This window comes from Clytia hemisphaerica, unplaced genomic scaffold (assembly GCF_902728285.1).
Source record: "Clytia hemisphaerica strain Z4C2 unplaced genomic scaffold, Clytia hemisphaerica genome assembly, whole genome shotgun sequence".
Lineage (NCBI taxonomy): Eukaryota > Metazoa > Cnidaria > Hydrozoa > Leptothecata > Clytiidae > Clytia > Clytia hemisphaerica.
Genome location: NW_027103648.1, coordinates 1,431,940 through 1,459,910, shown reverse-complemented (window position 1 = coordinate 1,459,910; position 27,971 = coordinate 1,431,940). Strand labels below are relative to the sequence as shown.

Genomic DNA, 27,971 nt, shown 5'->3' with positions numbered 1-27,971 from the left:
GTTGATATTGTTATGGAAATGGAAGAAGAAACTCCCGAACAAACATTTGAGCAGATGCTGACAGACCATAACAAAAATATTCAAAATACTTGTAGCTATGGAAACTCTCCAGTCCCAGAGACTTTCAACGATGATTCCATGATGGATATAAGTGATATGAATGACATTTTTACCAATATTCCATCAATAAGGCCACCTTCTACGTGGAATTTCGATATTGTTGAACAAAACAATAAAATGAATATAGAAAACTTTGGATCGTCTACTTCACAATTGATTAACGAACTTAAAAAAGAGAATCTGAAAGCAGAGCCAGCGGTGTCTATAAACTCGCTATCAACAACATCAATGATAACAGAGCAAATTCACAAAACTTTCAACAAACTTTTGAAAACACTCAGCAGACATTGCAAAATCAACAAGATATGAAAAATTCACAATTACAACAAACTTTACATAGTGAGCAAATCTTTCAACAAAATAGACAAAATCATCAACCATTTGTACAACAAAGTCACCAACCAAATCAGCAACATGCCTTTCAAGAGCAGAACTCGGAACTAAGTCAAAAACCTCAACAAACTCAACAAACTCAACAGACTCAGCAACAATTTTTGAACCAACAAACTCAACAAACTCAAGAGAATTTACAACAAAACCAAAAAACAAAAGAACAACATCAAATCTTACAGCAAAATAAGCAAAATAATCAACAGACCTCAACGCCACAACGACAAGAGCAACAAAAATATCAACAACAACAACAGCAGCAAAGTCAAAGGCAAGAAGAAGAGGAAGAGGAAGATATCCCAAGTGAAATTTTTGACAAAAATGGCGAAACGTGAGTTTATCTTTTTTAACGTTTTTTAACACTAAGTTGAACAGGGGAATATTTATTCCCGAATGCTATTTATATTTTTTTTTGCCCTGGATATAATTTTATTTTTATCAAACAATGTTTTTTTAGGTTCCTACACTTGGCAATCCACAACAGAGATATCAAACAATGTTTGGAAATTTTGGAAACACCTGTCCTGAATAAAGCAATCAATGTTAAAAACGCCAGTAAGGAGGTAAGTAAAAAATTGCTCATAAAGAGTACACAACGTTTTTTGCCAGTAAGTGCACTTATATAACACCCGCTGTAACCCCAGCCCAACTGGAGAATTTGGCAAACATTTCGTCGCCGGTGGAAAATTACCCTGGAATTTTAACCCCATTGGGAAATTGACTTTGATTTCATCCCCATTTGAAATTCGATGCTTAAGAATTGCACTCCAATAAAACCATCTCCACTGGATTTTTTAAACTTGGAACAATAGAATTTCTCCATCAGGATGATCCTCCGGGGCTTTGAGACAGGGGTGTTATAAACCATCATTCATATTTCCCTTCTTTTATTTTTCATTGGAAATTTTCCCCGCTTTGAAACCCTTGTCTCGATGACCAGTAGTCTAGAGCTAGACTACTAATTAACATCAGTTTTACTCGAAAGTTTCTTTTAACAGTAGTAGAAAAAAGCTACCTAGAAGTTTGTTTACTTTTCCCGTACGGCTTTTTTCTTCTTTTTGACTTTGAGGCAGGATTGTTCCTACGTTTTGTGTTAAAAGAATAGTGGTCTGGAAATCGAGGCTAAGAGACCAGGTGAAAAGCTTGCTTTGCCAGTAGAAGATATAATAATTTTCTTCCAATGGGTAATCAAGAATCAGCTCAAAGTCATCGAGGAAGGGTCGAGGAAGCTAGCTTAGTGCGAAACATCGGACATTAATATCTTAAATATTGTCATTGTTTTGTTAAATACTCATTACAGAGTTTGAAATCCTCTGTCACGTCTTGACAAACTATTTCCTTCTAATATAGAAGCATAATTGACGGAAATGAGAGAGTTTATATTTAACGAGTGAACTTCAATCTTTCGGTTTTGATTGTAAAATTGGAGAGAAAGCATTGAATGATTAGGAAATTCTATGTAAACGTACTATGAGTTTCTTAAATGAGCCCCCTCCCCAGCGGTAACTCTGATCACGATATCAAGCAATTTTTTGTCTTCAATCACGATCCCGCAAATATGAAAAAATGGACAATCACGCATCCCTTTGAAAAAGTCCAAATCACGATCACGTTTTGACCTCTCATCACGCTATCACGTAATCATGCCCTAAAAAAGTCCCTATCTACAATCAGGGACAAAATACTTGGCCCAAAAGGGAAATTCACCGGGGTGTTTTGAAACCACAATCGATTTGTAAGTGCTCTAAAGTAGGTTCGAAGGGTAGAGTCTTAACTCTGAGTTTTAACGCTAGACTTAAGACTTAGGACCTTAGGATCTGAGGATCCAAATAAAGTTCAAAAATGGTCCAGTAGGGCTTGAAATATAGCCTAGAAACCAATAAATCCCTCCCAGATCGAAATAATCGATGAAATCAAGTTGAGGGCCTGAAATTGACATTCTCGCTCGAACTTCAATTTTCGAAAAATGGTAAATTAGCCAAAAGTGCAAATATATTATGGCACGGATTGTAGTCATCACGAAAACCGCTCGGGGCCTCTTGAATAGAGGTTTAATTCAATACATATGTGCTAGCTCAATATGCATCAAATACAAACTAACAGATTTGAAAAATCTCCTTTCCTAAGTCATGACTAACGAGCTATTCCTTAGAGGAGCTGTTCGAGTTTTTGTCTTCAAGACACAAAAAAGGTACCGCCTAAAAACGGTTTCCGGAAAGTACTTCCGTTGCCCTTAGCACAAATCGATTTGGTTTAAGAAATGTATGAATTTTGTTTGATAGCGAACCGATCATATAATGTTCTTTCGTAACCACAAAGAAATTGTGTTTATTTTGTCTTGACGCACAGCCGTTTTAAATCCCTTCTAAATGATCTAACAGTTGATATCTTTTAGAAATTTGGATTTTTCGCAAATTATTTGAATGAATTTGGCAACTACAGGTTATCTCCACTTAGGATTTGATGTAAAGTATTAGAACTATCATCATATAAAAAGTTTTCCTATAAGAACAAACCATATAAGATTATCAGACTTTGATGGCTAAAATATTAAGAACATGTTAAGAACATTTCAAGGCTTTGCCCGGGAATTTAAAACACCTATTTTCTTAGGAAACGGCGTAGAAAATACTCATTAAGTAATGAAAAATGAATATTTTAAGAATATCTTTATGCTTAAAACTCAAAAAGTTTAGGAAATCCGAAGGCTTTAAAAATTTGGATATTCTTATAAAAAACATGTAAAACCGTGAAATTAGCTAGACAAAAATTGAAGAAACGTTGTGTCTGTGATAGGGTGGGAGCATGTTCATTCTTTTAAAGTTATATATTCACACTATCATTCCATTTTCTAGGTCCCTATCCTGATATTACTGAAAAAATGTTTCACACAATGTGACAAAATCTTGGAGAAGTTTTTGGATCTAGATGTCCGTGTGAAAGCTATTGATCATTCAGCCAATAACATTTTCCATCTTTCAATATCTGAAGCACCTGATGAATCTCAATGCCTTCAAATCCTGGACATTTTGTTTAAATATTCAAAGTAAGTTAAAAAGTTTTATGAACAGCATGTTTTATCAGCGATCCAAAAAATATCTGCAATCTGATTGGTTAAAAAGAGTACGATATATCTTGTATTTTACATGTAAAAATATAAATTGACGAAAAGATGTTGTTGCATTGTAGCGGCAGAAGCAATCTAACGTCACTTTGCTACAAAAGTGTCCTCCAAGATAAAAAGTGCATTTTTTGGGTCACCGATAAACCAGTTATCAGACATTTGCTCGTACAATATGGAAATATTGTACTCGCAACTGTCTGATAACTATTACATATCACACACCCCTGTCTCATAGCCCCGGTGGAACTTTTTTCCACAGTGGGTGTGTACAATGGGAATGAAATTTCTTATCAAAACCTCTACGGGGATAAACATTATATTGTTCTCAGCTCGTAAGATCTAGTGGGGATAGCTTTGGAGTGCAATAATATCTTCCATTGAATTTCAAATAGGAATGAAATCATGGTCAATTTTACAGTTGGGCTTAAATTGTAAGGTATTTTTCACATCGGGGAGAAAATTTTTGCCAGATTTTCAACTGAGGCGAGGGACCGCAGGGTTAGTGACACCAAAGTGTTTCTAGTTACGGTAAAAATCTAAAAGACTGCAAAATACAAGAAAGGTTTTGTGAATACACCCAAAAACACAGGGTTTGATATCATGAAAGCTCACATGCTTTTCTTCTCATTCATTAGATACAAAGAAGATTACAAATGGCTGATGAACCAACGTAATGTATCAGGTTACACTCCAAGCCATATTGCAACTATCAGAGGTTATGGAAAAGCAATATGGAAATTTCACGAAAACGAGGCTAACCTTAACCTACAGGTATGGTGGTAATTTCACGCCAAACTCCAATTCTATTATTTTGTTGGTCTTATCGCGTTAAATTAAAGCTCGGGGGATTATTTTAGCAAATGTGGGTACGGGTATGTGTCGCCCTTAACCCTATTCAACCTAGGCTTTTAGGGGCGGTTCAGAACTAAGGGGGGGGGGGGAATTTTCCTGTACCACCTCTTAACTTTTAATCTATTTTTGGATAAAATTTGGCACACAAGTTCCTTGTCACGTATAAGGTAACTTTTGACAAAAAATTTTTTTGATGACGTCACTCATTATGCCCAAAGTGAGCAAGAACCGAAAATTTCCCTTGTTCTTATAAATAGCTATTGTATTCTAACAAAGGATTTGGAAAAAAGTTGCCTGGGTTTAAAATGCTTATTATATCCTAAATATTCAATAAATTACGGTTTAAACGATATATTTGACATTAAAAATAAATTTGTATTAGAAAAGTGTCAATTTTTGTGACACCTTACTGTCAGAAATGTCATCATGCTCAAGGTGTGAAAATTTTTAGTTGTCAAATTTTTATTTATTTTGAAGCTAAATAAAAGTTAGGAATTTACAGAAAATTTCACGGCAAAAGCCTTATTATTTCAGGAGCTATTACCAATAGTTTGACCTAGGGTTAAAGAAGTCTTTTGAGACCTTGAAAAATTCCTCTAAGGATTGTAAAAATCATAATATCTAATTTCAGTCTCCCTAAGGCTTACAAAAAAATCAAAATCTCATAAAAGTCGTAGTTGGATTAACCATTGATCTAGAGTCACGATACTAATTTTAATTTATTTTTGTGAATTATTGCACAATTTGAATGAAATATCTCTTGCAATCCGAGAGTTATTTTGTCTGGCATTTTACTTAAAGGATTAGCATTAAGCCAAACAAAAAACAATATCATTCATTTGCGAGATGAAACCCTGGTAGGAAATATTCAAGTTACAAGTTATTTTGACTTTAACTAAAATACAATAAACTCAAATCAAACATTTACATTTATATAAAAGTTTGCTGAGTATCCACGAGATTTTACCTCCTGTGTTGATAAAGCCCGGGAGGGGGTACTTAGGCAAATGGAGGGTACGGTATGTGCCGCCCTTAAGGGTAACTTTTTTGGATTTCCAAAGTCCCACTAAGGGTCAGAGAAATAGGAAAATTTAAATTTTTTACCCCCGGAAAGATCGAAATTTGGTCAAATTTGTCCCAATAAGGGTTTTCCTTAGTTTTCTCCTTTTTAGTCCCGGTAAGGGTCCAAGAGTCGAAAGCCGAGCGGCACCCCCCCCCATCAGTTCGCAACCCTAGTACCCCCCTGGTTGGTAAAGTCTATTTAAAACAATCAGACATTAGAAAGATTTATTTTCATTATCCTCTATTATAACTTTTATAACTTAAGACTTGATATATATGATACTTCTCGATACTTCTTTTCAGGATTTTCAAGCACAAAAGACATGTTTAGTAATGGCTGCCGAAAACCAAAACTGGCCTCTCGTCACAGAACTCATTAAAATGAATGTTAATGTCAACGTGGCCGCCCGTGGCGATCAACGGGCAATTAATTACGCCATTAAATCAAGTCGGGCGGACATCATAACTTTGCTGTTTGAGCACGATACAGAATGTTTGAAATGGAAAGATATTGTCCCATCAGAGGAGGTAAAGGGTTTTTGATTTTTTAGAGAATGCTTTTTTGTAAGAACGCCGAGGCTTATTTTCATATTACTTTATGAGTATTTTGATAGAAAATGACCATGTACTAAAAACTCGAGTCCTTTGAGATGATAAACAGAGGGATTTTAGTTTGTGGATTTTTCTATTGCATTTTTGAAATTGTAGAAGTTCTGCATCGATTGCGGTACAGTATATTCACTCATAGGCATTTGAAATAAGGCCATGGGACCCGAAAAAAGCTCAAAGTTTTACTTACTTGGCTTATATCCTCAGTATACTTTTTTTTAGATTGAAAAATTGGTTCGTAAGTTGATTCGAAAGAAAAGGCGAAAGAAGAAGGAAGGGAAAGTGGAACGCGTCGAATGACAATGAATAACTACTAGTGATCGAATTCTGGGGCAAAAATCGGTACTAGGTTATGTGCGGTCGGCAAGGGCCGGATTTCAGAGGTCCGGTCCGCAAATTCCCGACACTCTCTGACCCTAGTACCCCTTCTCCACGGGGAACGAACAAATGGATGAATGGATAAATGGATGGAAGAATATCTGAATAGGCCATTGATCATGGGTAATAAGGACTCTAGTAATGACTTCCGGTTGGCTGGACGCAAAATTCTTCAAATCTTCAAAACTTTGGACGAATAGTAAGTCGCCATTAGCGCGCAGTGGTCTTGATTACCCATTACGCTTTGCGACTGTGAAATGGCCTATGAAGGAATGAATGGATTATTTACTGTATAGATGAAAGAGTAAATGAATGAGCGGGTGACTGACTCGATAAGTAAACTTTTGCTCAAAAACAGTAAAATTGTTTTCTATGGTCTATCTTCTGAATCAGGCTTCCAAATGTCAATTTCTGATAGATGATGTGTGATGGCGTCATCAAAAGCTTTCAACAACTTCAAAATCGATCGAATGTGATTGTGGTTCTTGGAATCTTAACATTACCCTTTCCGTGTCCATGTCATGTATATCTGACATTGCGAAAACCCTTTTGGAAAATGATATTTTTTAGAATCAATTGAGCACCTGCACAAAAAAACTGGGCAAAAATTTATAAGTCATGTCCAGTATATCTGACATTGGGCCTGGCGGCTAACAATTGGTGTGGACAAATATACATGCCATCGGCTGCTCAAAATATTTTTCTCATTTTCTTCCGCCGAAAACAACAACATCACCTCGAAAATTTTTGTTAATTTCTTTTGCAATTTCCCCCCTTTGGGGCGGAAAGAATTAATGTTCATTTTTGAGTGTTAATTTAGGCCTTCTATCTCTACCAAATAAGTAAAAGAAGAACTGGATATATAATCAATTTGTTTTTAAAGATTGTTTAGCTTCGAACATATTGTTATATGCGTTTATACACGATTACTTAAATTTAATCAAATTTCTGTACATAAATTATTTTTTACCCAAAATTTTAACTTTTTTAACACTTTCTTTAAAAAAATATACTAAAATGCTTGAAAAATTGTTTGAATTGAAATATTTACATTGAAAATAAAAATCATCAAAATTAAAAAAATATTCAAATGATTTCCCATTAGAACACCCCTGTCTCATTTACTCGTTGAGAATTTATTAGCCAGAGGGGGTAAACTAAAGTAGTTTAATGGCCATCGGGTTGGATATTTTTCTTTGATGAGTTCTTCTAATTAAATTATATAAAGCTAAAAAATCAAGAAAAATCAAGCTTAAAAATATGGCATAAATATATGGCAAAAATATAGTAAGGATAGGTCAAGGGGGTAGGTATTCAATTGAAAATTCAGTTTCTTTGTCACCAGAGACGAGCTCCGCCGATTCCGATTTCTTTAATGGATGGATTGTCAAGCTGAGAATGTGAAATGTTTGTATAATGAGGTGAAATTCAGATCAAATATTATCAAATCTTCACGTTGAAGTTCTTCGAAATGATTAAAATAGGTCCGAGCACGCGGACTTTGGCTTAAATTGCTAACAGAATCAATCGAGGTTTCAAAAGAAACGTTTTCGAATTTGAAGTTTGATATCTTTTTGTAATGACCATAACACTCAAATCATGTACATTGTAGAAGCATTGTAAATGTTTTTGAAGCTCAAATAAATAATTGTTTCATAAAAGAACAGCATCTGTAAGAAATGCCAGGCACTCTTCTTATGGCAGTGATCCGCAACCATTGACAAAATACACTGTAGATTGCGATGTAGAAGAATTCTTCTTGTATAGCAAAACCAAATAAGATCCAGTCCTTTATTTCATTCTTTGCTTCTTGCTTTTGGCTCTAATCTTTTTCATAATATTATGTGCAATTTTACGAATCTTTGAAAAAATTCTTTTATGTCCTTTCTTATGTCCTGGGAAAACTGTTAAGACATCCTCATCCTGTCTTCGAATCCTGGCTTCACTAGGACCAACAATTTTATTAACGTTCAATAAAGTTAATTTAGCTTTTTCTTCTGGGTAGTGTGTCCACCATGCTTGTTCTCGTATGACCACGCCACGCTTATTATTGATGCTACGATGATGTGGGCGTGGTTGTATAAAGCTTCGTTTAACGGTAGGTGATGTAGGAGCTTCTGAGGTTTCTGAGGATGGGGTTTCTATGGATCGAAAAGATATTGCGAAGAATTCATCATGTCGATGGTGGTTGATGATGAACTAGCCTTTTATTTAGCAGCTGGATAAATTCCAAAGCAAAATCATACATAGCTTTTATTCGGTAAATGTTAAGTTTTTTTAGACGTTTAAATTTGTCACACATTTTACAGGTTCCATAGTTTTATGTGTTTGGCTTTTTGTCTAAACCTTTGATGGCTTGATTCACCGATGACTTATATATAGGACATAATCAAATAATTAGAAAAATTGCATTGAACTTCAAGCCAAAAGCCAGAGGCGATTCTTCAACCTTTCCTAAGTTCCGAATTTCGGATGACGAAACTTCAACCTCAATAGAATTTATAGAAAAACCTTACCTTTACACTTGAATAATGCAATCCTCATACATATATCATGTTTATCAGGTTCAACACCTTGGTTCCATTCGATTGGATTTAATTGAAAATAACGGCCTGTGATTGGTGGAGAAATCACACTTCGCTGGATACTGTTTTGATCGTTATTACCATTGAGTGGATTCTAAATAAAAACGACAAAACAATTCTCAATAATTGATAACATTGCTAATTTGCATTAAGCTCTATTAATTGTTAATCCGTGTTTAAGCCCCTGGGCTTGTTGGGTGAAAAGGGCTAAAAATCTTCCAGAAGGAGAAAAAACTGGAATAATCTTCGCTCATTGCAATGTCTAAACGCTAGTCACCAATGGGTGGAAAAGTCACATTGTCCGTGCTACGATTCAAAAAAAAAAAAATCTTACATCCTCAGAAATTGAAAACAAATTTCATCTCTGAGGCCATGTTCGCACGTGACGGTTCCGTTTCGCTCCGAAACGGAATGAAGCCATTCTATTGGTAAGAAGTGATGTAACACTTGAATTTTACCAATAAAATGACTTAACCTCGTTTCGGAGCGAAACGGAACCGTCACATGCGAAGATGGTCTGACGGTATCCTACTGGTATTAATAGAAAATAGTTGGCTATTTGCAAATTTTTCAGATTACTGTAAATAAACAAAGAAGTATTGTAACTTTACCTTTGAGTAGTATTGCCAACTCTTGCCATCATCGCTGTATCTCAAATTATATTTTTTGACCCAATTCTCTAATAAATGACTACCCTGGGTTGCTACACCATCCACAGACATCTGTTTCCCGAGGTCGATTTGTATGAATTGATCTTTATCATCTTGTGTACTGTATTTATGCTCTGCACACCAACCACCTACGAAAATTGATTTTTATAAGAATTTTTGTAACAGCCATTGTGCTGATTTGAACCGTGATTAATAGCTTGGATTTCTCAGAAACTACGCTGTGGAGACGGACTGTAAGAATTTTATCACGCATGTCTCAATCACATGAATATCCAAAGAATCGAAGATGGAGAGCAAATATCCCCATGTTAAGCTCGAGTAGATTATATATATTTCTATTTCCAACATTGGATCGGTCAAAAAATAATCCTCAGTAGGACTTATACCTAAACTTTTTTACCAGACTGAAATGTCATCGAAATAGGCACTGTTATTATCTTTTAATAAAGTTATCGCGAGAAACTTGAAACACTTCGAAAAGAAGAACTCGAATCGAACCACCGTATAAATTTGTCTAGCATTAACTATTAGGTAACTTAGTGAAAACCTCCAATTATGAATAAAAATGTTCAAATTTTGCAGCGGGGGCAAGAGAAGAATCTTCAACCTTTCTCATACAAGAAAAAGTGAAGCCTTAAGATTTCGGCCACCTTTTCAAAGACGGATTGAATATAATAGTATTTTCTTTTTTTTTTCGAGTGGCATATTGTCGAGATCTGGCGGTGGGTTTTACTTTCAATCCGACGTTTGTGTGAAAATCACACACGGGTCACGCATTTTGGATGGGAAAATGTTGCATCTTTCCCCCATTAAAGGATTTCAAATTTAACCCCTTTTAGAGTTTTAAACACAATAATAGTAAAAGTCTTACCTCCATTGATTTCATTATTAAGACGGGCGTTTGGCGGTGCATATTCCCTTTTGACATAATCGTCGTCCGTGTCGTGAGAATAGACGGACGACGCCGTGAATTGAGTGTCGTTTAACGGAAGTTTAAGCAACGAAGCCTCACTGCAGCTTCCTAAAAATATAAAACAAATTCGATTCGTTTGATGTTACGGCACTATCAAGTAATTAGTCCTAGCAATGAAATGAAATTGAATTAATGTATCTTACCTTCACTGCTCTCTGTTGGAGATCTTGTCGATGCTCCAGAAACTTTCTTGGCTAAGAAAAACCGAGGAAAAGATGTGACAGGAGAATATTTTTTTGATCAGTCTACAAAAAAGAGGGGTCTGGTAGAGGTTACCTTTATAAAGTAAAGCAATGTTTCTGCATCTAGTTCATTAAGAGCTACTCAAATAAGTTATGGCATGTCTCAAAAACATGAAAATTACCATAAAATTTGGACTAAAGTTGCACATCATTAAAAGTATCATTATACAAAAAAATATTTTTTGGAATTTTGTCGTCCCTTTTTTTGCACTTTGACAACAGCAAAATTTAAAAAAAAGTTTTAGGTCGTAAGTATTAAGTCTCATGTTGAAACTCAGAGTTAATACTCTAACCCTTCCAACCTAAGCCAGAGCGCTTCCAAATCGATTGTGGCTATAAGATTTTGTGGGAATGTCCCTTTTTTCTCAAATATTACGACCATGATTTTAGAGAGAGAAACAATAAAATACTAACCATCATTGTTCGTCATGTTTGCTCTTAATGACGGGTGTAAAACCTTTTCAACAGTCAGTGTTGGTAACAAATTATTCTTGCTATCTACAAAACCACTTGGTGTGGACTTGTTTGATGTCACATTTGCTAAACTGTTCATTGTTGGTTGGTTGTTAGACGCTGTTGTAGAGAAAAATATGAATTTAGGATTGATTAAGCTTGAAACAGTCCCCTCTACATAGAGGTGAGCACTCAAAAGATCATTAAAGTAGAGTCTCCATTGCTCGAACCTACGCGGAGAACACAAATTTGTTCGAGTCAAAGTAAGTTTCAAGTTATGAAGTGAGATGTTTATAAGGCATTGTTAACGGCAGGGACTGTAAAACTTGTTCCAGTTAAGGAGATATTCGAGTCATAGATGTTCGAGTTAAGAAGACTCTACTATATTGTAGACTGAACATATAACTGTTTTAAATTGGATACCCCTAGGGCCCCTTTCTTCTGCAACTCAAACACTTAAAGAGAAAGCTAAATTTTTCGGATTATCTGGAGAGCTCAAAATATCGCTCATTGAAAGGGCTAAACTATGCTAGAGTCTAAGACAAATCTTTATCTTTAAGAAATGAGCCGAAAGCCGTAGAACATTTGCAATCAGTTTTTTTCTGCTGAAAAGGCTATTGTTGAGGGAAGTAATGGAAAGATTCTTGATTTTTATCAGGTGGCTCTAAAATAAAAGAGGGATATTATTGGCTAGAAAATTAAACATATTGTAGCAAGTCTTTTACAGACGAGGGTATGCGGCCGTAGAGTTTCTAGCTACAGTGCGCAAGTTAGTTCAATCTCCGACCGGGTCATACCAAAGACTTTGTACTTAGTACAAAAAAGTATTAGTATTTGATGCCTTTCTGCTTAATACTCAGTAACTAAAGAAAAGAATGAGAGTAAGTGGAGAATTTCTGGAAAAAGAGCTGCCGCCTTCCCGTACTTTCGGGTAGACAGTCAGAGAAAAGTAACTCTTCAGGCTGCCTTCGACTACGGTGGCAAACTTGCTTGCTTTACTTGTAATGGAAAATAATAGTTTCCTCAAAAAGCATCAATGTCTGTTTCATATTCTTACCTAAAGAGTCAGTGCTAGTTTTATTACTGGTGGTCAGTCTTGCTTCTGTTTTTGACGAGGATGTTGTTGGTTTATTGTCATCAGCTGGTGGAAATTCTACTGGTTGTTTTGAGTTGTGAGATGCAGTTGCCGGTAGCGACAGATTCTGATTGGACGTTGCTTGATTCAATAATGAGCCCTGATTGGCTACTGATGGACTTGATGGATTCTGATTGGTTGATGAAACTATTGATGATGTATTAGTGATGTTTTGAGGTGTCGATTGGAAATTAGTTGCATTTGTGAATGAAATTGAAGTTAATAGTGTTGAATTTGTCGGTGAATAATATGCAGGTGTCGTGACCATAACTTTCTGTGTATTGCTTGCTGGCGGTAATGTGGGTATAATAGAGGCGTTTGAGTAGTAGCTTGAGGACGTTGCTGTATGGTGGCGGGTGGTTGGAAATGGCGTGGTGTAAACTATTGAAGGAGCAGATTGTCCGACTAAAATTTAGATCAAAAGAGAAATCTATCACGTGAATTCGATAAAAAACCAATGAAAGCAACAAATAAAAATTAGATTTTTTCACTTTTTCGCTCTCTATAAAGACCGATTTTTAAAAACACAAGCACAGCCAAATTGTTAAATATGAGTCAAGAAATCTCAGTATAAAAAAGACCTGAAGAAATTACTTAAAATTTTAACTAAGAAGACTTTAAAGAACCCATTGATTGAGGTACCAGGGGTTTTGCTTTGTTTTTGGTAGGCTGGCGAATGAAAAATTAACGAATTCTTAGCAAGCGCAGTGTTTTGATTATCGTAAATATGTACTTGAGGCGGCGAACCAAACTTTTCGAACTGTGAATTGTAATGTTTTTGTGCCTTGGACCGGCGAAATTCGTCGTTTGCCAGGCCTAAATAAGACCTTTGGGTAACGGAATCAAACACGTTATTGAGAAAGATATCATGAATTTTCGAGATGATGAAATTGGTAGACACTCAAGCTTATTTAGAATCCCTCACCTTTGCAAGGCCCCATATAGCATTCTTCATCTTCCACTCTCGGTCCCGTACAATCAGCACCATTATTGGCGGGAACTGGTTCAGTACACGTGCGTAATCGAACACGTGTTCCATATGAACACGTGACTGAGCAAGGTGAAAATTCCGACCAATGGCTCCAAGCACCATTGACTGGAATATAAATTAAAAGAATAAAAATTGATTTTATTATAGATATTGCCATCGAGTTTCAAGACTAAGGGAAATTTTCAAAATTTCTCAAGAAAAAAATTAACAATATCTTATAAATCTTACTTCATACCGCGAAATTTCTTTAACTGGAACAAATTTACGTTCCCCGTTCGTGTTCGAATTATGGAGAACTGTAGAGTCAACCCTCACAAAATCGAACCCTTATTATTCGAATTTTTCTATAATTTGAACTAAAACATTGGTCCCCTCATGTGTAATATCGTATAAAATACTCTCCGTCATCCGAATCTTTCTATAATTCAAAAAAAAAATCTTTAGTCCTTTAAAAATCGAATTAGAGAGAGTCAGCTGTATATGAAAAGTTACAACCTACCAACACACGCTGCTTGACTGACGCTCTGTATTTTACGTTATAGCTTGGGTTGATTCGTGACGTAATCTTTTATACGGAAACACCCGAAAATCACCTGGTGTTTGCCAGCAGTTTCATCGTTTAAATTCAAAACTGGTGGCAAACACCCGGTGTTTTTGGGTGTTTCCGTATAAAAGATTGCGTCATGAATATCAAGAATGTGAAAAGTAAAGACCTACCAACACAAGCTGCTTGACAGACGGTCTGTACTTTACGTTGTAGCTTGGGTTGATTCGTGACGTAATCTTTTATACGGAAACACCTGAAAATCACCTGGTGTTTGCCAGCAGTTTCATCGCTTAAATTCAAAACTGGTGGCAAACACCCGGTGTTTTTGGGTGTTTCCGTATAAAAGATTGCGTCATGAATATCAAGAATGTGAAAAGTAAAGACCTACCAACACACGCTGCTTGACTGACGGTCTGTACTTTACGTTGTAGCTCATGATAACCATCGGACATAAACACGTGCTTGTTTGTTGGCTCAGATGCTATAGTTAACATTTCTTCTCGCATTGTTTCAATCTCTTCCGGTGTTTCACTGTCAGGTTCGATTCCAATACAAAATAAAGCAATTCCTGTCTCTTTCAATCTCTCAGCTGGAGCCGCTACTAAATCTTTACCTGTCGAGAGAAAGAACAAACTATATAAGAACACAAGGCTTTGCTGGCCAAAATGTTAACAACAAGATAAGAACACTTCAAGGTTTTGTGGACTCAAAAACACCCTATTCCCTTATAATTCTTGAAGGGAAATTTGCGCAGATTTGTACATTTTTACTTTAAATTGAATAGAAAAAAGCATGTAACAGATGCATGAATCCTATGAAATAATAAAGGCTCAATTTTTCAAAATTTCATGAACTGGTATCATAGGTGATGAACAGTTTGCTTTATTTAAAAGCTAGATAAAATATATGCATAAGGTTTACCTTCAACGAATCTATCTTTACTGATCTCCAGTTTGTTAGTCGGTCCATCCGTGAGCAACATGATAACCTGGTTTCTCGGCTCTCCAACAGGGAAAACTTCTTGCGCTTTCTTCAAAGCTATATCTGTTCTTGTACCCCCCGTTTTATAGAAAATATTATCAATAGCTTCGTCTCGTGCTTCAGTTGTATTAAATTGAGTCAGGGGTACTGAAATTTCTGGTTCTGATGCAAATCGTATAAAAGCCACACGAGTTGTATTTAGAGAGAATTGATTACAAAGATCTTTAACAAATTTGATAACGATTTTCCAGTTTGAATATCGGACGCTTTCAGAACTGTCCAGAAGGAAAAGAAGATCGACATCTTTGTGACATTTGCCTTCTTCGCCGTCTATAAAAAGCAATAAAAATACGGAGAAAATCATATCTTTGTTTCCTTAAAAAAGGGTCTCACAGACCCGGTGGGAGCTCCCTCACCACTGGACAATTTGACATTATATCTGTTTTGTACCGGTTGACCAGATAATAAATAACCAAGAGGGTACTTGATTTTAATATTGACCGTATGTATGCACGCAATCGCCTGTTTTAGGCACATCTGAGCAAAATTGACCCTTTTGTGCTCTTTGTCGAGTTATGTTAGTTTCCAGAATTTTGCTCGAAATACTTCGTTTTTCTTCCTTTTTACCCCTTTACATGATAGTGCTTCTCATATTAAGTCTTGAGCTGGGGCTACAATAAATGGGGGGGGGGGGTTTCAGGGGGTACCCGATTCCGCAATTCCGTCAATTTTTTCTCCAATTTCCGTCAAACCGTCTTAAATTGAACCAAAATTCCGTCACCGAAAATTCCTTTGAAATTCAATATTTTGGTCGAAAATTCCGCAAATTTTAATTATCTTTTACCAATTCCGAAATTCCGCAAATTTTTTTGCTAAATTCCGTTTTTCCGCACTAAAATTGTCTAATTTTCCGTCTCCGTCAGAGAACCCAATTTCCGTAATTCCGTCTAAATTTTCGCTAAATTCCGCCACTCCGTCCGAAAAAAGGGCCGATTCCGCTCCTCCGCCAACCATGAAACCCCCCCATAAATAAGGGATGTAAAAGGAAAACGTTTTTATTTTACATCGCTTTTTTTAGTCTATTGCAACAAACAAATTCGCGACGAGCTCATTTTTTTCAGTGGAAACCCTGCTTAAGGACCAAACCTACGATAGGTCACTTGGCCAACCCAGGGGGTAACAAACACCCTTGTACCTGTGCTATTGTTTGTGTTGTTCGTTTTCTGATGTTGGCCCATACTTTCTGTTGTGATTGTTTCTTCACTTGTATTGTCTGATAATAAATTACTCGTGCTGTGATTGGTCGAATTATTTGATGACGTCACAGCAGTTAGGTTGCGGCGCATTGACATGTGAGTTTCAGGATATAAGATTGGGAATCCTGGAGAAAAAAGATATTTTTGTTTCTTATTTGTCGAGAAGAGAAAGTACCGAGTTTTGGGGAATTGCACTAAGTAGCTTATGCCCAGCTAATTAGTCAGCCCAGGTGACTCTTCAAATCGGTTCGACGATTTTTTTCCAGCTGGTCGTTAAGGAAAACATAAAAGACAAACCTCCAAAATGTGATCGGCTATTGCTCATTCCGACATTTTAAATTTTCCGGGGGTCTTGCTGTTTGGGATTGTTTAGGTCAGGGTTGCTAGTAACGGCTTGTCACTGTATCGGGTGCATACTCGGCGCCTTGGGCCCCGCAGGGTTGCTAGTAACGGCTCGAATTTCAGTCAGGTTTAAAAAAGGGGTACTTTTACCCATATTATAATAACATTACCCCCGTATTTTGCCAGTTTGGTATAAAATGTTATGAATTGAGTGGTTTTGCTGTGCGGCGATGGCTCAAGGGATAGAGCGCTGGCTTCCGGGTCCGAAGGTCTTTCTTTGGTGGTGGTTCGAATCCCACTCGGTGCGAAAATTAGACTGGTCGAAATTGATGAACAAATGATTGACAGGTATGAAAACTCAGTCAGAAATGAGAAACTAAGTCTCAGAAACTCAGAAGCTCAGACAGTCAGAAAAGAGAAGGACGGGATCAGAGATAAGGATCACATTTCGGAGGTTTGTCGGTCGTTAAGACTTAAAGTTTTAATTCCGATTTCGGATTATTTTCGGGAAACAGGATTTCGGGATTACTTAGCGCGCGAAAATAATTTTTTCTTAGTAAGGCAATTACTTTTTTATTTTCTGGTTTACGGAATCGCCGACGATTATTTTCCAAAAATAAAATAAAAATAAAATTGAAATTGACAGAAATTTTATTTATTTTTGCACTTCCGACTCTTTTTGATCTGCCTTAAAATGGATTTTTTTTAGAAAACTTCATTTTATAAGAGCAAGAAAGGAAGATAATAGGATACAGCAATCTCTTTTTCCCAATATGCCTCATCCAATGGCGCTCAACACAATTTTCTAGCTGAAAAACTTTCTTTGATTTTCCGGTGTATGCAAGTTTCCTCAAAACACATTTTATTCTTTCCAACACAACATTAAAGTTTGAAAACGACAATTTTATTTTTATTTTTTTTCCATCCTCCGGTCCAAAAGATCATCTCTAAATGTCCGTAAACCAGAAAATAAAAAAGTACTTGCCTAAGATAAAATAGGAAGAGAAAAACACATAACATAAAAAGAAGCGTATTAATTAATAATAAGAAAAAAAGAAAAAAAAGATTCTTTTTTGCGTCATATTCAATAGTTAATAAAAGATACTTTTCTTTTGCATTGTAAATAAAGAAAGAGAACTAATTATACCGGGTGGTCCAGAAAAAACATGTCGAAACTTATAACGTAGATATCTCGAGAAGTAATTGTCAAAAATCACTCAAATTTTCTACATTTATTTTTTAACAAATGTAGAGTGTAAATCCAAATTATCTTTTTACGAACATCGTTTTATTTCTTTTTATGGGTTCTAGAAGTTCCCTAATCATTTTTAAGTTGTATGAGAATTAACGTAAAAACAGAGAGGCTTTCAAAATTAGTTTGAGTTGCCTGGAGAATCTGTTCTTTCCAACATCCAAGAGTCCTGTCAGCTCTGGTCTATTTTTGGAATAACATTGTAAAGTCTTCTTTTAAAAAAAAGATGCCATTCCATTGGGCTTTAACGTTTATCAGTAGCTCTGCTGACATCGATGGTATCGGAGTCTCTTTTTTGACGCTGAAATGGTTTTTTCTGACGAAGACAAGGCTGTTATCAAAAATGATTACGAAGAAAAACAATGGACAGCTTATCGAATTTGTACCGAGCACCCTACAAAGAAATGGCACAAAACATCCGTTCAAAACTTAATCAATCGATTTAAGCAGTATGGTTCAATGGACAGAAGACCCGGATCTGGGAGACTAAGAACTGTTACAACACCTGAGAATGAAGCCTTAATTGATGATTTGATATGTTCTCAAGAGGACAACCCTGGTACACATTTGTCACCACGGGAAATAGAGAAATACACTGGAATTAAGAGATCGTAGAGAAAGTGAGTATTAAAGAATTACTTTTCTTTGAATAATGTTAAGTTGTATACTACTTGTAGAAATTCTTCTATTTGGGTCTTTTATTTTATTGTCAAGACAAGAGACCCGTCGGCAGGGCTCGAAATAACGGTCGGACATCGGACATTGTCCGACCCAATTGCTGTAATGTCCGACCCAAATCGATTCTAGTCGGACATCATGTCCGACCCAATTACTTTTAGTGCCTTCAAAAAATTTGTCAGAGGCGTTGTGAAATTTCCAAAAGAAATTACAATTTACATAGAATTAGTAACTTCTTTATTTACACAAAAAAAACTCTCAAAGTTGCGATCATTAGTGTTAGTATTCATTTTGTGTGATACTTTTTCTCAACAAATTAAAGCATGCTTCAAGTAAAAATCATGGGCTTCTGACCATTGATTGGCATTTGTTTAGCTTCTTCGTGATCAATATGAAATTCTATCAGAAGCTTGTATTAGACTTGAAGTATATAGATTTGGAAGTACATAATTGTTAATAGAAAAATGCGGTAAGATGAAAAAAATCGGTAAACACAAAACTGAATTACTATTTAATAGGTAACACCTTTTAAAAGAAAATTGTTTAGAAAGAAAAAAATTGAGGGAGTTTCTAAATATCGACCAGAAATGGCGACCAAGACCAGCGACCACGACCGGCGACCAGATAGATTTTGGTTATCGAGTTTATCTGCTCTCTCCACCGTAGAGAATGTCTAAATCAAGTCCTTAGAATACTAAACAATGACCTTTGAAGTAACCAGTCATTTTCTTGACAAAGTGACACTATTTGACAAAAATATTGACAGGGTCATTAAGTATGATGTTTGTAAGCTTTGTTAAACCAAATATTTTAATTATGCTGAATGAGATGCCTTTAGTATGAATAGATAGAACTTGTCAGTAGGAAAAAATTGGGAAGGCCAGTTTTAGAGATGAATCTAATCAATTATTCTATTGTCTCTTTATGCTGACAAAATGATTAATTTTGACAGAAATAACAATCTGATGATGAAACACAAAGCTTCTCAAACCATTTTCAAAAAGTTTTGTGCCACTAATTATTGTGATGCTGATAATACAAAAGGATAGAAATTGACACCATAATCAAGCTCCAAGAGCGTCGAAATAGTTGCTTTACGTATTTGGCATGTGGCTTTAATTAGATGAGACAGGGGTGAGCTTACTCTTCAATATTAAATATATTCAAATGATTAGAGACACTCTACGTTAGAGAAAGAGAAAAAACTCGATAACCCAAATTTATCTGGTCGCTGGTCGTGGTCGCCGGTCGTGGTCGTCATTTCTGGTCGACGTTTAGAAACTCCCAAAAATTGAAGTGGCTCCACATACTTTCGGTTTATTCTTATGTAAGCTCACAAAAACTAAATAAGGCACCTGCTTTTTTCCTATTCACTCAAATAAATCGCGATCGTTTGTTTTGATTTTCCTTATAAGGAAATTTAGTATTTCAAGCATTATTGAGTATTTATATGATCACGATCGTGATTTTTGGAGATAGAGGCTTAAAATTAATTAATTAAATTCAATTATGTCTGAGATGATTCATTGTACTAGCTACGTACAGAAACCTTTTGCTTTTAAGTTGAAAGACGAATGTCCGACCCCACATAAAAATCAATCGGACATGTCCGACCCATTTTACTTTAAAAGCCTTAGGACATGTCCGACCCAAATCAATTTTTGATCGGACAATGTGTCCGACCACCTAAATATCGTTATTTCGAGCCCTGCCGTCGAGTGTTTTTTATAATCTGATATCTCTGATATACACTAGACAGGTTCGAGCTGTGAGTCCAATTTTGGACTCACATTTTTATAACAGTTGAACAAGCACAGGACTCACTCACTGAATAAAAATGAGTAAACGAGTGGACAATAAAAAATCGCGCTTTTTTCTGAGGAAGTTTGAAAAGAGAAACTAAAACAAGCTTTCATTGACTAATTCATCAACTGTCATTTTGAGGAGCGAAATTCAAATTCAAAACAGCAATGGAATTAATTTGTTTCACCGACTTCTGCTTTGGACGGATCCCACTATGCAGGTCCCCCCCCCCCTATGCACCACTACTTTTTCGTCTGAACGTTTCAAGCAAATAGATACACTCTTTCAAGCTTTTCAGATTTTAACAAAGCTAGATTTCTTATTTGTACTTCCATGAAGGTAATAAAGATATAGATGGAGAGAAAACGTCTCGGTAATGACCTAAATGATCGTTGAAATCTTTTATAAATCTATTCAAAGCGGCTTTTCTTTGATGTACCATCATTGGAAGTAAAAAAATCCGAAATGTAAATTTATAAGAACAGAAAGAGGCTGGTCCGTTGATTTTGAAAAACTTAATTTTGCGAGAAATCTTAGTTAAAATGCGATTTGAAATAGTTTCAACTGATTTAAGGATAAAAGAATATATTAATTTCATAAGGATATATTTTTGGGCTGGCATTTTGTAAACATTGAGAGTCGCATCACATTATCATCGAAAGTTTCTTATCTTAAAATTTTCACGTCTAAGTGAGCAGCGGTTTTCATACTCTGACAAAATGATCGATACAAGGTTCCTAATCGTAACACGTAATTCTTTTTTAAAACTATCGATGGGTTTATGGGAAGCTTCCCCTAGAAGTTTAGAGTATTGTGCTTATTATGTGAAGCTTTTTTCAATTTTTCATGACAAGGCTATTATATTTCCATATACTTGTTAAAAATGTAATGTCTTTTCATTCATCTTAAATATTCCCACGAGTATACCCAAAATTAATCATCTTATTCCCAAAGCAACCAAACAGTTGTTTGCTTCCGATGATAAATCAGAATAGAACAAAAGGCATTGACTCTCCATCTATCTTTATTACCTTCATGGTACTTCTAAGCCTTTTGGGCTGACTTTCCAGCGCAGCTGGTTTATTTTTCAATTAATTTCTGAATAAGTATATAAAATTGTTCAAAATCTTCACTAAAATCTGTCTCAATATAATCTGTAACGGAGACAAAAAGTGGCATAATTCGAATTAGATAGCTGTTTCATATTGTTGAAAAGGTAATAAAGAGTAAATAGTTATTAAATATTCTTCATTTTTCATCTTCATCTTTCGGTTTTTGTTTCTATTTGATAATTTTCCACTCCTGATTATCTTTTCAATAAGCAATAAAAAACCGCTACTTTATTCGAATTCTATCAAAGGTTACAGCCTTTACTTCCACTGCAGATATTTAGCCTGCATATTCTTTTAAATTACAGCAACGCGTACAGTAATATAATTACCAATTTCTGTTTACCAGAAACACCAGTTGGTGTTTAGGAAAATATAAAAAAATCATTGAATACTTTTTATGAGTTTCATAATTTCAGTCCGCAATTTTTCAGTAATGCACGTTGAAAGCTGATTCAGTGTTAAATTTCTTCTTTTTCTTCCTGTGATTTTTTTATTCAAAAGTCAGGGTGCAAAACTCCAAAACTGGAGGAAAAAATCAAAGCGGTGCGTCAATCTTGGCAGAATCTCATATGAAGTCATGGCCTTTAGAGTAAATACATGCTATCAGAATCTGCTATGAGATTACACGTTTTTTTTTATAAGAATGGTTTCCATTTCATCATGGATATTCTCAACTTTTTTGGGAAATCATCTTAAAATATTCCTACAGCATTCTTAGGTTAGGATCATAATTCAGACTAGATTTAACATTTAGTACATACGTCTCAAGCATAAAATGACATTTTTGTGAAAGGGGTGAGCCTTACTTGGGGGTAATTGACAATTTATAATTTAAAATCCTCTAAAAATGGCATTCCTAGCTTGAGTAGCAAAATTCCATGATGGTGATATTCTTAGCATTATTCTTATTTTTTGGCCATTTTCATCATGGACATTCTTATAAAGTGCATTCTTATAAAAAAAAGCGTGTAGTGCAAACCTTGATTAGTTTCATAGTCATCATTGTTGTTATTATCCGTGATCTTTTTAACACTTGATTGTTTTTTATCCTCCTTCTTTCCATGCTTCGATTTCTTCTTGTCTAAAACATTACAATGTAGTTGTTTAAATAACGATTGTCATGCCAAAAGCTGCAGTAAGCGGGATCGTGTCACATTTTCAAGGATCGAATATATAAAGTTTTCTACGTCGCTTTTCTCTGCACAAAGTTATCTATTTTCCCCTTTAAATCGAATGGAAAATAGTATGTAACAGATGTGTGAATCCTATGAAATAGGCTTATCTGACAACACTGGCTAAAGATCTGACAAGCTCTGGTAAACCCAAACCCAAGATGTTTTACACGGTATGATTTTCGTAAAAAAGTTCTTGGTTGTTCGACGACTTCCTGGTGCTGAATAAATTATTCAACAAACTCGTTCACTACTTAGAAAATTATTGCCCCCGCAAGGAGCGCAGCGACTGAGGAGGCATTCATAGCTTCACGCAATATATTGGACTGGAATCTCGATTTTTTGCGAATTGTTTTTGTTTTTGCGTCGTAATCGGCTTTCCGGCCAAATAAGTGTTCCGCAAAAATATGGCGGTAAATTATACAGCGGTAAATGTTATACATATTTTCATATTACGTTATATGCTATTACCATTATTGCGTATTACATTTTATTAGTTTTGATTTAGCATTGAAAAGCTGAAGCGAGTGTTATAAATGCAAATTATAGAAAAAGTATAGTGATTACACCATAACACGAATTACAATATTACTTGTGCAAATCAAAACAAACAAAATGGCAGACTGGTTATGACGATGAGCTGATTCATTGACTGGAAAAAGTGTTTTGTATGTCAAATTTTGTTTCTTGTCTTTCAAACTGAATACTAAATACTGTAATTTAATCAGAAGTTCATTTCAGCAATGATTTCAATTCTTTTTCTGGAATCTTTAAAGAAGTTTGCTCAAGTTTTCAAATGTACATTTGATATTTTTGTTCAAACTGTAATTTATCTTTGTCTGTTATTATATTAATAACTAGCTTTATTGTTTATAGAGCTTCTTGAGCTTTAAAGACCATCATATGGTCGTAACTCGAGAAAGTTCTTCTTAACTTGGTAAAACAAGATACCGGCAAAGTACAAAAAAGTTTAATGTACACATAAGTAAAGTTGAATCCAAAAGTGGTTGAATGTGTTGAATGTAAACAAACTTTTTTCAGGTTTTTAAAATAGATTTACCTCACTTAGAGTGTTTTCACCGTTTGTTCAGTGTGGTAAATCTATTTTAAAAACCTGAAAAAAGTTTGTTTACATTCGTTTAACTTTGCATGCGCGCGTTCTACTTTTTCATGTAGTTGTGATAGGGGCCGTCCATATAGTACGTATGCAGAGATTTTCCAAAAATTTGATACCCCTCCCCCCTTGTACACAGAGAACAATAGAAATGATGTCATTTATACAATAGATGTACGCTTTTGCTAAACCCCCCTCTCCCCCTTCACCGCGTACGTACCATATGGATGGCCCCATAGCCTAAATAACTTACGATTTAGGGGTTTGGTGAAATAGCTCCAATTCTAGCTTTCCAAGTTAAGGCATTTAACGGTGGTCAGACTATAGCTAAATACTCAAAAATTCTAGTTTCCTGAAGGCCCGTCTCTTCACTGCTCTTCATTGTCTGCGCTGCAATCATATCTTAATGGCTTCAATCCTTTCAGCTTGGAGAAAAGATTGCATCATGAAAAAGTACTATGCACTTGAAAAAAATTAGGCACATTTCAACTTTTCGACTGTACCTCTGAATGGACCACAATGACATTCCTTTATTTTTCTTTTGACTGCAATCACAGCGTACGCAAGTGGAGCCCGGGCCTTAACTAGGATTGGTCTATTTCAGATGGCGCAGAACTTTTTGATGAATTTTATACGCAGTATCATCTTCAATCTTATCATCTTACTATTGTTTATTAGGCAAAGTAGCAATAGAGAATTGTTGAAATATATAGCAGCCAATGAAAAATAAACAAGCTATTTCTGATTACCTTGTTGATTTATTCACCGCTATATATTTTGCCTACAATCTAAGATGTCTGCAGCATTATCGGAAAAGGTCTATTTAGTGAATGATCATGATATATATTGTTGTAAGAAAAAACAAACAAACAAGGAGATGTGAAAGTCAGTAAGATAATGATACCATGATTTTCGAAATATGTTTTTGAGAAGCTTTTCCAGATTTATAAATTGTCAAGCTGCATGAATTCTTCAAGTATTTGTTAATGGAATATGATTTTTTTTCCCTTGAATTTTATTAAATTGTCAAGCTGCATGAATTCTTCAAGTATTTTGTTAATGGAATATGATTTTTTTTCAATCGATCAATAAATAATTAAATCAATCAATTATTCCTGATTATTTTTTATGATTTAATTTTTAAAGCATTAAAAGCTTTATAAGTGCATGAGATAACCTTTCTGTGGGGGCATTTAGTAAAAGCTATGACTAGTTGTAAATTTCGTGGTATATATTTTCGAACCTGGTTTACATTCAGAGACCATGTAAAATTAGCTGCTAGTTATATGTGTTGGCAATGGTACGATTCAACGATCTTATCTCTCAAAGGGTTGATGTTGTTTTTTCTAAGATTTAGTCAGGGTTTTATGTTCAAATTTACCAGAATCAAATGGCATAATTGTCAAATTATAAGCTTTTGATGATAAAATAGCATACCGTGGCGTAGCCTGGGTATCCAGGCTGTAAATTATTTCACAATCTAGTTTTTGATATTTTCTTTTCTGGTTTACAGCCTATGCTCTCCCTAGAGCGATTTGCATTCTCAGATCACAATGCAGTCCGCATGCTTGCGTTCACTCCGCTAAAGCCATAAGGACAAATCTACATGGCACGGTGAAATTCTGCAACAAAAAAACAGTGTAACCCTTATACTTGCTAGTTCACATACAGAAAGAAACAAAGGCGAGTTTTTTTTCCAAGAAAACATGGTTGATCATGGTGGCACATGTAAACTTGTTTATGGACTTTGGTGTAATTTTTAGATGTTTTAAATGGCTTTAGATCTTGTAAGGCTACTGTTTATTTCTATTTTGCTGCCCTGGGTTGGCTAGGAAAGTTTTGGAAACATGGGCTTGCACTTTCATTCTCTAGGGAGACCAAGCTCTTTAATTTTAGAACTTTGTATGTTGAGGTAAATTTTGTTTTTCCTAAAATTTGAGCTTGGATATCTAATTTGATATCTAAATCTTATATAGATATCTAAATATAGACATTAATTTTTCTGTTTGACCAAAATTCAATTCCATCACCCTTTGCGTTTATTACGCTTGCACGCAAAACACACTCAATTACAAAGAAACAGTAATAAATTTCATGACTTTTTAATTTCGGTCAAATGAGAGAAGAAATAATCATGATGTTTGAATAACGAAGCGCTATCGAAGCGCTGTTCGTTCCCACGGGGTTAGTAAGTTTTTCGAATTTCCCGGTTTCCTGTTTTGAATGTTTTGTTTAAAAGTTAAAAATTTTAAACAACCAAACCCATAACCAAAACTACCATGAATTAAATTATGTTTCATATTCTAAAACAATACAAACCATCAGAATTTTTATCTTCTTTGTCTTTCGAACGTGAATCTTTTGTTGCACTTGCATGACAACTAATTAAAACCAGGGCCAAAAAAAGAAAACCAATAATTTTCCAATATATCATTTTGAATCAATTTTTTAGTTCCAACTTTAAGATTTTTATTCCGCCATTTTTTATATATGTTTTTTAAAAAATCTTTATTTTGTTTCGAACACTTGAACCAATACTATAAACGAATGTTTACATCGAAATCAATGAGGCGTATCAAATGAACTAATGCCATGTTCGATTTTTTGTTGAAGACGCATTTGATTAATTTTTCTCGAATCTCATGAGTATGAGAATACATGCATTTTTTTGTTACAGTGGAGTCTTTTTAACTCAAGCCTCTATAATTCGAATGTCTCTTTAACTCGAACAAGTTTTATGGCCTTTTCAGTTAACAATGTCCTATAAAATTCCTTTACTCGAACAAATTTGTGTTCCCCGTGCGCGTTCGAGTTATGGAGACTCCACTGTATTAGACTTTGGACAAATCATTAAGCTTCTAGAGTTCTATTATCTAAAAACAAAACAAAGTAAGGGTGGTTGTAAAACATGGAGCCCATCCACGTAGTACATACTCCAATGGAATACCTAATGGAGTACCCCAAAAAATACCTGCCAGAGCAATAAATATCACAAACGTGATAATCAACCTGTTGCTGCAGCTGTGATCTGCCAATTTATAGTAATCGAAAGAACTTTCTAAGTGTTTGTGAAAAAACTCCATTATCTTAGCCTCTGCGAGTATTTTGTTTTTACTGCACTGTCAGATTCATCTGGGGGCTATCGGTAGAGCCAGAGGATATCGAATGCTGATTTGGCGGTGACCAGAAATCGACCTAATTATAACACACCTGGATTGCAGGGCTTTCAAATGAGCTTTCAGGTCAAATATATTGACACAGACTTTTTCTTTATTCTTCCAGGGACTGAATTATTAATGGCAGCCTTGGCCAAAAGAACCATATTTATGAACGAGGTTGGCGAAAAAGTACTGAATGTTCATGAAAGCGAAATTTCTGAAGAAAAAAAACTGCTTTTGTGATCAAAATCGATTTGGAGATTTCCTCTAATTTTCGAGACATTTGAAAAAAAGTTTGAATTGTAGAATCCATCTTGGTAAAAATGATGATGAAAGTCCATTCCTAGTACTTCAGGGTATTTCAGACGAAACTTAAAAATGTCAATGGCGTTTTTAATGAAACTATTTTGAGTTTACCGTGAGTATCACAGCGTTTGAATATTTATCATGCTGTGAGGACAAATTCCAATTCATTCAACGTGCACTCAACGAGAACAAAATTAACCATGGCAACCCTGGATGAAAGTATACCGTGAAAAGCACAGGCCGAAATCATAGACCGACCTGTGCCGACCAATCCAGATTCTATTCAGCGCGCAATCAACGCAGAGAAAAGTAACCATGACGACAATCCAAGATCTTGGATGAAGTTCAAAGTTGATGAAATTATATAACTTGAGCTTAAGAAATGTGCAAATATGCTCTTCATCTTCGATTCTTTGGATATTAATGTGATTGTGACATGCGCAATGAAATTCTTACAGTTTGTCTCCACAGTAGCTTAGTTACAGAGAAAGCTAATTGAGGTGTAGGAAAGACGTGTATACGTAAAAAAAGTATATTTTTTACGATTAAGCATCATCAGAAGCCTTAGGAAAAATCTTACAAGACCTTACTTAGTGCAACACTTTACCCGGAAGCTTTGCCAGATAAACGTTTTGATGTTTATTGTTCGAATTGTTTTGTAAATT

The 27,971-nt window shown here is 35.3% G+C and overlaps 2 protein-coding genes across 2 annotated transcripts; one reads left to right on the top strand and one right to left on the bottom strand.

The window, feature by feature from the left end:
• Positions 1-421: 421 nt before the first annotated feature.
• LOC136803058 (uncharacterized) lies at positions 422-7,642 on the top strand. Its single transcript, XM_067059811.1, has 6 exons — positions 422-841; positions 968-1,073; positions 3,366-3,556; positions 4,270-4,405; positions 5,852-6,076; positions 6,380-7,642. The coding sequence occupies exons 1-6, from the start codon at positions 426-428 to the stop codon at positions 6,455-6,457; spliced, it is 1,152 nt and encodes a 383-aa protein (XP_066915912.1). The 5' UTR covers positions 422-425; the 3' UTR covers positions 6,458-7,642.
• LOC136803057 (uncharacterized) lies at positions 7,399-26,362 on the bottom strand. Its single transcript, XM_067059810.1, has 13 exons — positions 26,162-26,362; positions 22,536-22,637; positions 16,309-16,494; positions 15,054-15,443; positions 14,521-14,745; positions 13,520-13,690; positions 12,517-12,999; positions 11,421-11,579; positions 10,908-10,958; positions 10,663-10,812; positions 9,732-9,919; positions 9,052-9,214; positions 7,399-8,676 (listed from the first exon to the last, which is right to left on the bottom strand). The coding sequence occupies exons 1-13, from the start codon at positions 26,274-26,276 to the stop codon at positions 8,327-8,329; spliced, it is 2,733 nt and encodes a 910-aa protein (XP_066915911.1). The 5' UTR covers positions 26,277-26,362; the 3' UTR covers positions 7,399-8,326.
• Between the last annotated feature and the right edge of the window lie 1,609 nt (positions 26,363-27,971).